At 44.9% G+C, this 15639-nt stretch overlaps 2 protein-coding genes across 3 annotated transcripts in view; one reads left to right on the forward strand and one right to left on the reverse strand.

Moving 5' to 3' along the window:
* The window catches only part of hgd (homogentisate 1,2-dioxygenase), an 81420-nt gene extending 73923 nt beyond the window's left edge, over positions 1-7497 (forward strand). The window contains exon 15 of one of the 2 annotated variants that reach the window (XM_072513718.1): positions 6736-7497. The gene's annotated coding sequence lies outside the window, so the exon portion shown is untranslated. Of the gene's footprint in view, positions 1-6669 lie in introns of both variants that reach the window. The other variant, XM_072513717.1, reaches the window with a different exon arrangement.
* Positions 7498-9644: 2147 nt separating this feature from the next.
* ndufb4 (NADH:ubiquinone oxidoreductase subunit B4) overlaps positions 9645-15639 on the reverse strand; it is a 13920-nt gene continuing 7925 nt past the window's right edge. Inside the window, exon 3 of the mRNA XM_072513720.1 lies at positions 9645-9806. Within this exon, the coding sequence (XP_072369821.1) occupies positions 9747-9806 (60 nt within the window). The 3' untranslated portion in view covers positions 9645-9746. The remainder of the gene's footprint in view (positions 9807-15639) is intronic.

Below are 15639 nucleotides of genomic sequence, written 5' to 3' on the forward strand. Positions count from 1 at the left end.
GACATATCATCATTCTTCCTTTTTTTTCAAAAATATTTTTATTCTCTTCCTTTTTCACATTTTCTCCCAAATGTACACCCAACAATAAACAATAATCAGTAACAAATGTAATGTCAATCCCATATCAATAACAACAATCTCATCCTCCCACCAAACCCCCAAACATTAGCACGCATGTTAACATAAACAAATGACAAAAAGGAATCAGGAATCATGCATAGTCGCCATTAACACATACAGTCCCCCTCCCCCCAACCCTCCCAGCTCCCCCCCTTAATGTTCGATGTAATCAAATTCTCGAAAGTGCATAATGAATAACGTCCAGGAGTTGTAGAACCCCTCCATCCTTACCCTCAGTTCAAATTTGACCTTCTCAAGAGTCAGGAATTCCAGCTGGTCCCCCCACCATGCCAGGGCACAGGGTGGAGAGGTTGATCTCCACCCTACCAGAATCTGTCTTCAGGCGATCAACGAGGCAAAGGCTACAACATCTGCCTCCGCAACTGTTCCCAACCCCGGCTGGTCTGACACCCTGAATATAGCCTGTCGAGGGCCCGGGTCCAGTTTCACGTGCATCACTTTAGAGATTACCCTAAAAACCTGCTTCCAGTATTCTTCCAGCCTTGGACAGGACCAAAACATATGAACGTGGTTATCTTCATTCTTCCTTAATCGTGGTTTCCCACCCATTGTGATCAATAGGGCTCTCAACCGTGTCCGACCCATCTCCCGTACCTCTGTTCTCACCCCTTCCCCGCCCTCCCAGAACCAGGATAGGGTCCCCTTTGTCCTCACTTGTCACTCCAGCAGTCTCCTCATTCAAAAACTCACCATCCGCCAGTTCCACCAACTCTAGCATGATTCCACTGCAAAATACATCTTCCCCTCACTCCCCCTGACAGCATTTCACAGGGACCATTCCCTCCTAGATACCCTGGTCTACTCCTCCATCACTTCACCCGCTTCCCACAGCACCTTTCCATGCAATCGCAGAAGGTGTAACACCTGCCCCTTTACTTCCTCCCTGCTCAACATCTCAAGCCTAAACACTCTTTTCAAGTGAGGCAGCACTTCACAGTGCAGCAACTAAGGTAGCCAATATTCAGGACGCCAAAGTGTGTAGTGAGGCAGTGGGGAAGGGAACACTGACAAAGGAGCGTACTTGCAGGCACGGAGATGGGTTGAAGTGTGTACACTTCAATGCAAGAAGCATCAGGAATAAGGTGGGTGAACTTAAGGCATGGATCGGTACTTGGGACGGCGATGTGGCGGCCATCACGGAAACTTGGATAGAAGAGGGGCAGAAATGGTTGTTGGAGGTCCCTGGTTATAGATGTTTCAATAAGATTAGGGAGGGTGGTAAAAGAGGTGGTGGGGGGCTGGGGTGGGTGACATTGTTAATTAGAGATAGTATAACAGCTGCAGAAAGGCAGTTCGAGGAGTATCTGCCTATTGAAGTAGTATGGGTTGAAGTCAGAAATAGGAAAGGAGCAGTCACCTTGTTGGGAGTTTTCTATAGGCCCCCCAATAGTAGCAGAGATGTGGAGGAACAGATTGGGAAACAGATTTTGGAAAGGTGCAGAAGTCACAGGGTAGTAGTCATGGGTGACTTCAACTTCCCAAACATTGAATGGAAACTCTTTAGATCAAATAGTTTGGATGGGGTGGTGTTTGTGCGGTGTGTCCAGGAAGCTTTTCTAACATAGTATGTAGATTGTCCGACCAGAGGGGAGGCCATATTGGATTTGGTACTTGGTAATGAACCAGGGCAAGTGAAAGATTTGTTAGTGGGGGAGCATTTTGGAGATAGTGACCACAATTCTGTGACTTTCACTTTAGTAATGGAGAGGGATAGGTGCGTGCAACAGGGCAAGGTTTACAATTGGGGGAAGGGTATATACGATGTTGTCAGACAAGAATTGAAGTGCATAAGTTGGGAACATAGGCTGTCAGGGAAGGACACAAGTGAAATGTGGAACTTGTTCAAGGAACAGGTACTACGTGTCCTTGATATGTATGTCCCTGTCAGGCAGGGAAGAGATGGTCGAGTGAGGGAACCATGGTTGACAAGAGAGGTTGAATGTCTTGTTAAGAGGAAAAAGGAGACTTATGTAAGGCTGAAGAAACAAGGTTCAGACAGGGCGCTGGAGGGATACAAGATAGCCAGGAGGGAACTGAAGAAAGGGATTAGGAGAGCTAAGAGAGGGCATGAAAAATCTTTGGCGGGTAGGATCAAGGAAAACCCCAAGGCCTTTTACACATATGTGAGAAATATGAGAATGACTAGAGCAAGGATAGGTCCGATCAAGGACAGTTGCGGGAGATTGTGTATTGAGTCTGAAGAGAAAAGGAGAGGTCTTGAATGAGTACTTTTCTTCAGTATTTACAAATGAGAGGGGCCATATTGTTGGAGAGGACAGTGTGAAACAGATTGGTAAACTCAAGGAAATACTTGTTAAGTCGAAAGATGTATTGGGCATTTTGAAAAACTTGAAGATAGACAAGTCCCCCAGGCCTGACGGGATATATCCAAGGATTCTAGGGGAAGCAAGAGATGAAATTGCAGAGCCGTTGGCAATGAAATTTTCGTTCTCACTGTCAACAGGGTGGTACCAGGGGATTGGAGAGTGGCGAATGTCATGCCCCTGTTCAAAAAAGGGAATAGGGATAACTCTGGGAATTACAGGCCAGTTAGTCTTACTTCAGTGATAGGCAAAGTAATGGGAAAGGTACTGAGGGATAGGATTTCTGAGCATCTGGAAAGACCCTGCTTGATTAGGGATAGTCAGCATGGATTTGTGAGGGGTAGGTCTTGCCTTACAAATCTTATTGAATTATTTGAGGAGGTGACCAAGCATGTGGATGAAGGTAAAGCAGTGGATGTAGTGTACATGGATTTTAGTAAGGCATTTGATAAGGTTCCCCATGGTAGGCCTATGCAGAAAGTAAGGAGGCATGGGATAGTGGGAAATCTGGCCAGTTGGATAACGAACTGGCTAACCGATAGAAGTCAGAGAGTGGTGGTGGATGGCAAATATTCAGCCTGGATCCCAGTTACCAGTGGCGTACCGCAGGGATCAGTTCTGGGTCCTCTTCTGTTTGTGATTTTCATTAATGACTTGGATGAGGGAGTTGAAGGGTGGGTTAGTAAATTTGCAGACGATACGAAGATTGGTGGAGTTGTGGATAGTGAGGAGGGCTGTTGTCGGCTGCAAAGAGACATAGATAGGATGCAGAGCTGGGCTGAGAAGTGGCAGATGGAGTTTAACCCTGAAAAGTGTGAGGTTGTCCATTTTGGAAGGACAAATATGAATGCGGAATACAGGGTTACCGGTAGGGTTCTTGGCCATGTGGTGGAGCAGAGAGATCTTGGGGTCTATGTTCATACATCTTTGAAAGTTGCCACTCAAGTGGATAGAGCTGTGAAGAAGGTCTATGGTGTGCTAGCATTCATTAACAGAGGGATTGAATTTAAGAGCCGTGAGGTGATGATGCAGCTGTACAAAACCTTGGTAAGGCCACATTTGGAGTATTGTGTACAGTTCTGGTCGCCTCATTTTAGGAAGGATGTGGAAGCTTTGAAAAAGGTGCAAAGGAGATTTACCAAGATGTTGCCTGGAATGGAGAGTAGGCCTTACGAGGAAAGGTTGAGGGTGCTAAGTCTTTTCTCATTAGAACGGAGAAGGATGAGGGGCGACTTGATAGAGGTTTATAAGATGATCAGGGGAATAGAGTAGACAGCCAGAGACTTTTTCCCTGGGTGGAACAAACCATTACAAGGGGACATAAATTTAAGGTGAATGGTGGAAGATATAGGGGGGATGTCAGAGGTAGGTTCTTTACCCAGAGAGTAGTGGGAGCATGGAATGCACTGCCTGTGGAAGTAGTTGAGTCAGAAACATTAGGGACCTTCCAGCAGCTATTGAATAGGTACATGGATTATGGTAGAATGATATAGTGTAGATTAATTTGTTCTTAAGGGCAGCACGGTAGCATTGTGGATAGCACAATTGCTTCACAGCTCCAGGGTCCCAGGTTCAATTCCGGCTTGGGTCACTGTCTGTGCGGAGTCTGCACATCCTCCCTGTGTGTGCGTGGGTTTCCTCCGGGTGCTCCGGTTTCCTCTCACAGTCCAAAGATGTGCAGGTTAGGTGGATTGGCCATGATAAATTGCCCTTAATGTCCAAAATTGCCCTTAGTGGGGTTACTGGGTTATTGGGATAGGGTGGAGGTGTTGACCTTGGGTAGGGTGCTCTTTCCAAGAGCCGGTGCAGACTCGATGGGCCAAATGGGCTCCTTCTGCACTATAAATTCTATGATTAATCTAGGACAAAGGTTCGGCACAACATTGTGGGCTGAAGGGCCTGTTCTGTGCTGTATTGTTCTATGTTCACGTGCACCTCCTTCAATCTGGTTAATTGCATTTTCTGCTCCCAATGCAGTCTACTCTAGATTGGAGAGACTAAATGCAGAACACCTCCGGTCCGTTCGCAAGCAGGACGCAGACCTTGCGGTCGCTTGCCATTTCAACTCACCATCCTGCCTCACATCCACAAATCCATCCTTGGCCTGCTGCATGGTGGCACAGTGGTTAGTGCTGCTGCCTCACAGCGCCAGAGACCCGGGTTCATTGTATCCTTGGGTGACTGTGTGGTTTGCACTTTCTTCCCGTGTCTGTGGGTGTCCTCAGGGTGCTCTGGTTTCCTACCGCAGTCCGAAGATGTGCAGGTCAGGCGGATTTGCTATGCTAATTTGCCCCTTAAGTGTCCAAAAGGTGCTCTTTCAGAGGGTCAGTGCAGACTCGATGGGCCAAATGGCGTCCTACTGCACTGTAGGAATTCTATTCTAATGTTCCAGTGAAGCCCAGCGCAAACTGGAGGAACAGCACCTCATCTTCTTATTAGGCAGGTTACAACTTTCTGGACTTAACATTGAGTTCAACAACTTCAGACTGTGAATTCTCTCCTCTACCTTCACCTCATTTTATTTATTTTCATTTCTTCCATCAACCTGCTTTTCCTCATCATTGTCCTCCCTTTGCCCACCCCACTTGGGCCATCTGTTCCTGTTCCTAATTGCCCTGCGACACATTGCTTACCTTTGTTCTGCCATTAACTTTTAAATCTTTTTGTGCCATTATCAACACCCTTCTTAGCCATAATCACCCACATTTACATTCCTTTAGTTTTTCTGTCCGCGACATATTTGTCAATCTCCACCTACCGCTGGCCCTTGATCCAGGCCCACTGCTCCATGCCCCCCGAACAGTATAAATCTGACCCTATTTCCAGTTCTCTCCAGCTTTGAGAGTCATCCGGACTCGAAATCTTCTCTCTCCACAGATGCTGTCTGACCTGCTGAGATTGTCCAGTATTTTCTGCTGAACGAACTGTGTTCCTTTGATTGTCCTTTGTACGTGTGCTATACAATTGGTGGTTTCACTCTGTACACATATAAATAAACCAAGCACTACAAACATTTGTACTGGGGAGGAGGGGATAAAAAGGCAAGCAAGAGTCCAAACAATGCAACAGAAATATTTAATTAAGGATTCACACTGACATGAAATTGCCATTGTAAACAAAGACCATGAACAGCCGTACCAGCCTCCCCGAACAGGTGCTGGAATGTGGCGACTAGGGGCTTTTCACAGTAACTTCATTCGAAGCCTACTTGTGACAATGTGATTTTCATTTCATTTCATTTCAACAGACAGGGCAAGAGAATCTCTGTGCGGACCTTTAAGAAATCAATAATTGACAGTTCCAGTGAATTGTGAGCTCAAGCAACACTTGGGTTCATAGTCAAAACTGAACATTCCAACTGAATGCTGGTGCGGCTCACAATGTACATATTGTTTTCAGTCTATTTGTACATTTCTAAATGTGAGCAAGCGGAGAGTCTGACAACTGATTACAAGGAAGATCCATACCTACATTTTTTCCAAGAAGCAGTCTTCAAACAATGGAATTCTTGGCCACCAAGACATACCCAAGTGATGTAGGTGGCCTGCTCAAGGCAATGCAAGGGAGATTTATCCCGTATTCCATCAATCTTGGCAGAGTCGGTGGCAGAACACCCGAGTAGAAGGAATCTCGGCAGTTTCCAGCATTATGGATTTTCTTTTTTTTAAAAATAAATTTAGATTACCCAATTATTTTTTCCAATTAAGGGGCAATTTAACGTGGCCAATCCACCTACTTTGCACATTTTTTGTGTTGTGGGGGCGAAACCCACGCAGACACAGGGAGAATGTGCAAACTCCCACACGGACAGTGACCCAGAGCCGGGATCGAACCTGGGACCTCAGGGCCGTGAGGCAGCTGTGCTAACCACTAGGCCACCGTGCTGCCCTAGCATTATGGATTTTCAAGGCAATGATCCAAATCCAATCTGAAAAATTTTCACTTTCTATAACACCAATTCTCAGGACAGTGGAATGGCTTGCTGATTGTGAATTAGGAAGAGTTAAATTCACAGTAAAAGATGTTATGCCTGACTTTGTAAGGCCAATCCGCAGGTGCATGTCAAAGAATCATGAAATTATGTTCCCGTCACATTTGCTGCATTCACAAACAATATTTTTTGATACTTGCTCCAGAGTAATGTTTAGATCTATATTTGCAATTGATGTGTTTTTTGACTTACATTTATCTTTTGTAATTTCAGATCATACCAGAGACCACTGGAAAGAAGTTATAACAATATTTTCATTTTATTTTCCATATACACCAGATGGACAGATCAGCACATCACCACTGAAATGTAAAGTTCACTTCCACTGAAGTGAGATTGATGGCAGTAATTAAAAAGTGTAATATTTCCATTTACCCAAATGATTGTGTTTAACAATTGATCAATTTATTCAAGTAAAAAGTTAAATGACTGATATTTAGCCTCACTGTCCTGTTTATCTGAACTAATAAATAATATGATGGTTCACAAAGTGGTCATCGAATTTATGTTTATACCCTCTTGCTAACCCATTGTGTTCTGACACATTTGGAAAGCTGAAACCAGACTGATGTACCTAATTTAATGACAATCTTTTGTATTATATATCCTCAACCATCCGTCACACAGGAAACCCGGACATTTTGGCATCATGGACACCATTTTTGCAACCACTGAAGGGAAACAAAGATCGTGGAAGACAATGTAGCACCAAAATAAACTATTGGGCTAGAATTTATTGAATAAATGCCACTCAGTGCGTAAATAACCCAGCAATTTGTGCTGAGGAAATGATACCCCTGTGAGTTGGAAATCGCCAGATTACTGGGCAATATGAGCTACTCCAACATTTGTCTTGCAAAAACAGCAACCATCCCATGAGTTTCAAGATAGTCCTGTATTTGCTGATAAAACAAATTAAACTTACTGCGAAAAATTAGGGCCGGTATGTAATGATGTAAGGACCTTTTAAAATGAGATTAATATTCCTACAATACCATTTAACCTTGGAGGATCAGCAAGGGAATGATTGAAATTGTGGCATCTCACTGCAGGAAGTTAAATTGTTCCTGGAGGCTTTTAAAATTAAAACAATCTTACTTTTCCAGTTATATTTTGTCTCTCAGTCCAAACTCTCTCTCCCTCTATTTCTCTCTCTGCATTTAATTTGATTCCCATTCACCCCATATCCTTGACATTCCCATTTCTTGCCCTATCCTTAAATCTCATTGGTTAGAGACAGGCTGTTGGTTTGGTGCCATTGTTCACCAGCATCCCAGAGTACTGTTCCCCAGAGATCCCCACTGTACTTCCAACAATGTGCATCACAGAAAATCTTCAAGCTGAGGAAAAGATTCTCATACTGGGAGAAGTCCCACTCCAGCAAAGATTTGGCCCATTTTTATAACCAGCTATGTGAGATCTAGTTCAATCTAAAAGATTCAGAAATAACTTTCCAAAATGTTACAATGTGATGTAGATGAATAGCAGGGTTACCTTCAATTATACCAACATAAACTGAGAACACCTAAAAAATAAACTTGTGGGAATCAGAAATAACGACGTGCACTTTGTTTTTTGGGGCGATGCATGAAGAACCTGACCAAAGGTAAATTGCACAAGGTTCGAGGAAGAACTCATTAACATGGTTTCCCTCGTCTCTATTCTGACTAAATTGCAGATCACCCAAATTGCTTTCCACATTAGCTGATAAGAACAGTTCTCTTCCCTCAGGTACTGTCCCATTCTCCTTCAACTTCACTGTCCAGTCCTCTACTCAATAAAACCTCTTTACTCCTCCATCCTTGCAAACAACTGCTCCATTTTTTTTACTTCCTTTCCAAAGTCCTTAATATGTTGTCACCTCCCAAATGCATGCCCATTTTTCCTGGAACTCCATGTTACAATCCCTCCGATTGAATTTGTGTCCAGCTACAGTACCAAAACGCCGCTTGATGTCACAAACAACATCCTGTAACCGGGAAAGGGGCAAACTATCCCTCCTCACCCTTCTTAATCTGTCTACAGCCTTTAACACGGGTGGTCACATCATCTTCCGTCAATGCCTCTTCACTGTTGTCCAGCTGAGGGGCTGCATCTTTCCAGTTCTGTTATTTTCCAATAGCAATCAGAGAATCACCAGCAATTACTTCTCTTTCCACTCCCCCACTCTTACCTTGAGGTCCCCAAGGATCTTTATCATAGATCATAGAATTTACAGTGCAGAAGGAGGTCATTCAGCCCATCGAGTCTGCACCGGCTCTTTGAAAGAGCACCCTACCCAAGCCCACACCTCCACTCTATCCCCATAACCCAGTAACCCCACCCAACACTAAGGGCAATTTAGCATGGCCAATCCACCTAACCTGCACATCTTTGGACTGTGGGAGGAAACCGGAGCACCCAGAGGAAACCCACACACACACGGGGAGAACGTGCAGACTCCGCACAGACAGTGACCCAAGCCAGGAATCAAACCTGGGACCCTGGAGCTGTGAAGCAATTGTGCGAACCACTATGCTACCGTGCTGACCCGATAATAATCACTTATTGTCACAAGTAGGCTTCAATTAAGTTACTGTGAAAAGCCCCTAGACGCCACATTCCCGTTCAGGGAGGCTGGAACGGGAATTGAACCCGCGCTGCTAGTCTTGTTCTGCATTACAGGCCAGCTGTCTTAGCCCACTGTGCTAAACCAGCCCTAGATCTATCCTTGGCTCTCTCCCATTTCCCATCTACCTGGTGTCCTTTGGTCACATCATCTGAAAACAGGGTCAGTTTTATGGACACAGCTCTACCTCATCACCAGCTCTCCTGATCCCTCTTACTGTCTCAGTAGTTAGACCATTAGTCTAACATTAAGCAATGGATGAGAAAAGGTTTCCTCTAAATATTGGGAAAACCAGTCATTATCTTCAGTTCCCACAACAAACTTTGTCCCCCAACCAGTCATCATTTTTTGTGATTATAAAGCACCTCAAGATGATTTATTACATTAAAGGCACAATACAAATAATTAAGATATTCAGCATTCTGCTTCTGCAAAATATTTTGGGTAGAGAGTAAAACTAAAAGAACCCTTCATAAATTGGTACAGGAACAGAGACAGAGGAAACAAAAAGAGAAATAAAATAGCTGTACTCCTACTTCCCTTTTAATTTATATAATATCAAAGATCAAGGAAATGAGAATAAATTAAATTAATATTTATTTAAAGCATAAGGACGTGTTTACATTTCTTCATGATATGCTGTACAATTACTAGTCATGTCTGTTGTCTCTGCTTCAACCACTTATGACATTAGACTGAATGGTCGCTCCATTCCCTCCTTGATGAGCTTTTCTTTACGGTCCTTGGAAAAAAAACCAGAAGCCACAAGTTAGATAAGATTTCAAATGCACATGAAATAGAACCAACTAGGCAGCATGGTAGCATAGTGGTTAGCACAGTTGCTTCACAGCTCCAGGGTCCCAGGTTCAATTCCCAGCTTGGGTCGCTGTCTGTGCAGAGTCTGCACGTTCTTCCCGTATGTGCGTGGGTTTCCTTCGGGTGCTCCAGTTTCCTTCCACAATCCAAAGGTGTGCAGGTTAGGTGGATTGGCCATGATAAATTGCCCTTAGTGTCTAAAAAGATTAGCTGGGGTTACTGGGTTACAGGAATAGGGTGGAGGCATGGGCTTAAATGGGGTGCTCTTTCCAAGGGCCGGTGCAGACTCGATGGGCTGAATGGCCTACTTCTGCATTGTAAATTCTATGTTCTACCTGCATCGTAAATGATTACTTACACAATTTAGAGTTACATCAGGTGTACAGCACTAACAGGCAATTTGGCCTACCCAAGCACTTCACCCTATTAGCATAGTCTTCTATTCATTAGAGTTCTTTGAAGATGTTTGTTCATCATCTTACATTGATGACATTGAGAATGCCAACAACTATCTTTTGAGGATGTAACATGCAGGGTGGATAAAGGGGAACCAGAATCTAAATCATATTTAGATTTCGAAAAAGCATTCAATAACATGCCACATAAAAGGTTTCCGACACAAGGTGGGAGCTGGGGTTAATATGTTAGTATGGATACAGAATTGACTAACAGGAAACAGGTTCCAGATAAATGGTCATGAGCATGCAAATACAACAATTAGGAAGGCAAATGGCAGGTTGCTCTTTATTGCAAGGAAGATCCATACCTACATTTTTTTTCCATACTGAAGTATAGAAAAAGGGGAAGACTTGCTATAAAGGTACAGGGCATTTGAGAGACCACACTTAGGACGTTTGTGCACAGTTTTGCTATCCTTAAATAAGGAGGGATGTACTAGCATCGGAGGCAGTTCAGAGAAGGTTCACTAGGTTGATTTCTGGGATGAAGGGGTTGTCTTTTCAGCAGGTCTAGTTCTATTCTTATCTATCGAATCATAGTCACTGAATCATTTGCAATGGCTTCATTTCCTGCTCCCACATTGTTACCTCTATTGTTCCCCAAGGTTCTAGCTTTGGTACATTCTAGTTTATTTACATCAATGATGGGCAGCTTAGGCCAGTAAATAGGCCGCACAAGTAACCCTCCTTCTTCTCAGTGGGCTGCAAATTGAAATTGGGCATATTCACTGACTATAACCCTGGAATAAGATTGAATGTCTTTAATACATGCCGCACCTTTCTCACAAGTTTTGAAAATGCTTAATTATTCATACATTAATAAAACTGTCAACTTCAAATGGTAATAACAAAATAAATATTTAAGCTTTTGATTGAATGCAGAGGGAGTGCATGGCTCACGCACCGCACTTCATGTGCCTTTGCTTTACATGCATTTAACTTCAGTTATACTGATAGGAAAAAAATAACGTGGATTGAAACAGTGCAATGTGGCAACTCCACATGTGAGCAACAGTCAACAAAATGTCTCGTGGGGCTGCATGTGGCCCCTGGGCAGCAGGTTTCCCACCATTGGTCTACATGCTGTCCCTCAGTGATACCATCTGAAAAAAATGTCTTTAAAAATGTCATTAGTTTTCATGTGTAACCTGTGACCCAGTTCTACATCACCGTCACCTCTCTCGAACCCTCCACTGCAACATTATGGGACTGCTAATCAGACATCCAACGCTGGATGAGGTTTCCTCCAATGAAATATTGGAAACATTGAAACCCATTGTTTTCTGTGTCTGCTCCAAAGTGCTCACTCGCTGCGGACTCCATCCCTCTCCCTGACAAGTCAGTCTGAGATTAAGCTATGCAACCTTAGTGTCATGCTTGTGATGAGCTTCTGACCTCATATTCAAGCCAAAGCTTATTTCCACCTCTGTAACATTGCCTGACTTTGTGCTGCCTGATCTAATCTGCTGCTGCAATCCTCTTTCATGCGGTTGTCACCTATGGGCTTGACTATTCCAATGAATTCTTGGTTGGTTTCCCACTCTCATCTTTGTAAAGTGGAGGTCAACCAAAACTCTGGTGCCTGTGTCTCAACCAAATCCTGTTTCCCCCACCACTCTGTGTGCTCGCTGACCTGCATTTGTTTCCGGTTACAAAAGTCCTGATTTTAAAAGCCTCATCCCGGTTTTCAATTCCCTCCATGGTCTCACCCCTCCTCATTTCTGTAATCTCCCCCAGCCCATATCCCACCGAGATATCTGTGCTCCTCTAATTCTGGCCTTTTTAGCACCCTGATTTTAATTGCTCCACCATCAGTGGCTATGATTTCAGTTGTCTCCGCCCTAAGTTCTGGAATACCCATCCTACCCTCCCCACCTCTACTTCAATTACCTCCTTAAAAACTCTTTCAAACTTACTTGTTTGGCCAAGCTTTTGTTTAATTACCTAATATCTCCTTAGGTGGCTCAGTGTTAGTTTTGTTATATAATGCTCTTGTGAAGCCGTCGGTTGTTTTAATACATTAAAAGGTGCTACGCAAGTCGGTGTTGCTGTTAAATATTAAATTCATTGCATTACCCTTGTTTATTTCGTTACTTTTACAAATAATTCAAGAAAATTCAATAACTTCACCATCTATAGACTCAGACTTGGTGAATGCCATAGCTTAAATTTTACCTATATTTCCTTATTTAATTGTTTCATTATTGACTGCATTGTTCTGCCTTTTTACTGGAATATGTTTCCTTCTGAACTCTGATGATCACCAATTTAAATATTTAAGGGTGTTCTATCTTGTGTTAGCCTTATTTTTTTTCAGTTATGGTCTCCAGTTCCATTCTCATTCCCTCAAAATTCAACGTCCCCCCCCCCGGCCCATCTACTAATTTGGTCATTAACTCACTCAATTATCATTTCATTGCCCATGATTATTATTTTGTCCGTTACTCATTTAATAGAATAGCCTGCAGATTTCTTTCTCCACTATCAGGTGGTCTGCAGACAGAACCAGAGCCATAGAAAAGTTACCGCATAGAAAGAGGCCATTCAGCCCATCATGTTTACGCCGGCCAAAACGAGAGAGAAAAAAGAAACTAGACGCTCATTTTAATCCTACTTTCTAGCACCAGGTCTGTAGCCTTGCAGGTCGCAGCACTTCATGGATAACCTCCATTTGGATGATCCCATCTTATCCTTTGTATAAATCCGTATGGATTGTGTTTCTATCTTAATGTTGCGTTCCTTTTTTCTATACCAATGTTATCTCTAATTAGTGCAGCTATCTCATAACCGTTTTCCTTCCCTATTTAAAAAAAATAGATTATATCACTTCCGGTGGCGGCTATGAGGGAGTAGATCGCACATTTGGTGGCTCACGCTTCAGTCGGACTTTTGAACCTTTTCCCCTGACCTTTTTGCGCTTTTGAGCACGGAACTCGAAAGCAATAGCACTCAGGCACAGGACCCATAGAGAATTGTATGGAACTAAGAAGCCGGAGGGACTGTAAACAGCAGAAGAAGTGGTCGAGTAAGGGCACTGGAAACATATTCCAGTGGAGGCTGTGAGAGGGACCAGCATGGCTGGTGTTCAGAGCAAGGCGCCGACAGCCCAGCCCACAATGGAGCAGCTGCTGCAGACGATGCAGGAGGGCTTTTTGGCTTTGAAGCATGACAACTTGGAGCCGTTACAGAAGTCGATTGACCGAATGGGAAAAAGGCTGGATGATCAGGCTGAGAAGCTCCAGCAGTAGGAGAAGTCAGTGAAGGAGCAGGCTGACTTTCAAACGGTGGCGGATGTGGAGATTCGGAGGCTGAGGGACCAGCAAAAAGTGCTTCTGGAAAGGCTGGAGGACCTGGACAACAGATCTCGCCGGCAGAATGTGAGAATCGTGAGCCTCCCGGAGCGGGTAGAGGGACTAGACGCTGCTGCATATGTGGAGGGTATGTTCCAGAAGTTGCTGGGGAACGAGGTGTTCCCGCGCCCGCCGGTAGTGGACAGGGCACACAGAGTGCAGGTGAGGCAGCCGCAACAAGGGGATCCCCCACGAGCGATGGTGTACGCTTTCACAGGTACCTGGACAAAGAACTGGTGCTGCAAAGAGCACACAAAGCTGTATTTGGGACAATACCACCCTCCGTGTGTACCAGGATTTGAGCGCTGAGGTGGCCAGGAGGAGGGGAGGCTACAGGCAGGTGAAGGAGATACTGTATAAAAACAAGGTGAAATTCGGGCTGCTTTTTCCGGCGTGACTGTGGGTCACGTATAAGGGTCAGCACCACTATTTCGAGGAACCCGAAGAGGCGATGGACTTCGTTAAGAAGCAAGGGTTCGCCCTGAGCTGAGGATGTTTGGACTCATGTTAGAGCTTTTAAGTATATGTGGTGTCTCTCCCGTTTTGAAAAGTACCTGCATGTTTGGGTCAGTTTTTGTCGTTTCTTTTATCGACCTAGTTGGGGGGTGGTAGGGATGCATCTTTTTTTTAACGTGCTTTTTGCGTGGTTTACCTGAATGTTTCCTGTTTGGGCTCTTTGATTAGTTGGAGTTTGGCTGGGGGGGACATTAATACAGAAAACAGTCAAAAGGTTTGGGTTAAAATGGATGCTTCAGGGGAACTTTGTGCAATCGTTTTCTGTGTCTGTATGGGAAGGACTGAAGAGGGCCTGTTGTTTATGATCTCTTTTTTTCATGTTTAACTTGAATGGTGCTATGGTGGGGTTGTTCTGCTGACGGGGATGGAAGCTGTGCATGGTAACAATGAGGAGATCATGGGTGGAGCCGGGCCAGATGAAGTGCGACACATGGCTGGGGGGCTGGCCAAGGAAAGGGGATGGCTGATCGGCAGGGGGGGGGGGTGCCCCCCAACCAGGCTGATCACCTGGAATGTTAGAGGGTTAAACGGGCCAGCGAAGAGGGCGCATGTGTTTGCGCATCTGCGGGTTCTGAAGGTGGACATAGTCTTGCTGCAGGAGACGCACCTGAAAGTGGCAGACCAGGTTAGGTTAAGTTAAGGAAGGGCTGGGTCAGTCAGGTCTTCCATTCAGGGCTTGATTCTAAGATGAGGGGGGTTGCGATCCTGATTAATAAAAGGGTACAATTTGAGGCGGAGGGCACAGTCGTGGATGGGGGTGGTAGGTTCGTTATGGCGAGGGGTAAGCTCGAAGGGGTGAGTGTAGTCCTGGTCAGTGTCTATGCCCCTAATTGGGACGATGTGGATTTTATTAGGAGGATGCTAGGGAGTATCCCAGACTTGGACTCGCGCAAGTTGATCATAGGTGGGGGCTTTAATACAGTCCTGGACCCGAGCCTGGACCGGTCATGCTCAAGAACGGGCAGGTTGCCAGCGATGGCAAAGGAACTGAGAGGGTTCATGGAGCAAATGGGGGGAGCAGATCCATGAAGATTTAGCCTGTCGACGGCGAGGGAGTTCTCGTACTACTCCCATGTCCACAAGGTGTACTCCCGAATTGACTACTTTGTTGTGAGTAGGGACCTGCTGGCCAGAATGGTGGGGGCAGAATATTCGGCAATTGCCATATCGGACCATGCTCCGCACTGGGTAGACCTGCAGTTGTGTAAGGACAGCTTTCAGCGCCCACCATGGAGGCTGGAAGTTGGGCTACTCGCGGACAAGGCAGTGTGTGAGAGGCTGAGGAAGTGCATGCAGAATTACCTGCAGGTGAACGATACTGGGGAAGCCTAGGCAGCGGTGCTCTGGGAGGCACTGAAGGCAGTGCTGAGAGGGGAGCTGATTTCAATCCGGGCATACAGGGACAGGACAGATAGGGCAGAGACGGACCGACTGA

Source organism: Scyliorhinus torazame, chromosome 8 (genome assembly GCF_047496885.1).
Source record: "Scyliorhinus torazame isolate Kashiwa2021f chromosome 8, sScyTor2.1, whole genome shotgun sequence".
Taxonomy (NCBI): Eukaryota; Metazoa; Chordata; class Chondrichthyes; order Carcharhiniformes; family Scyliorhinidae; genus Scyliorhinus; species Scyliorhinus torazame.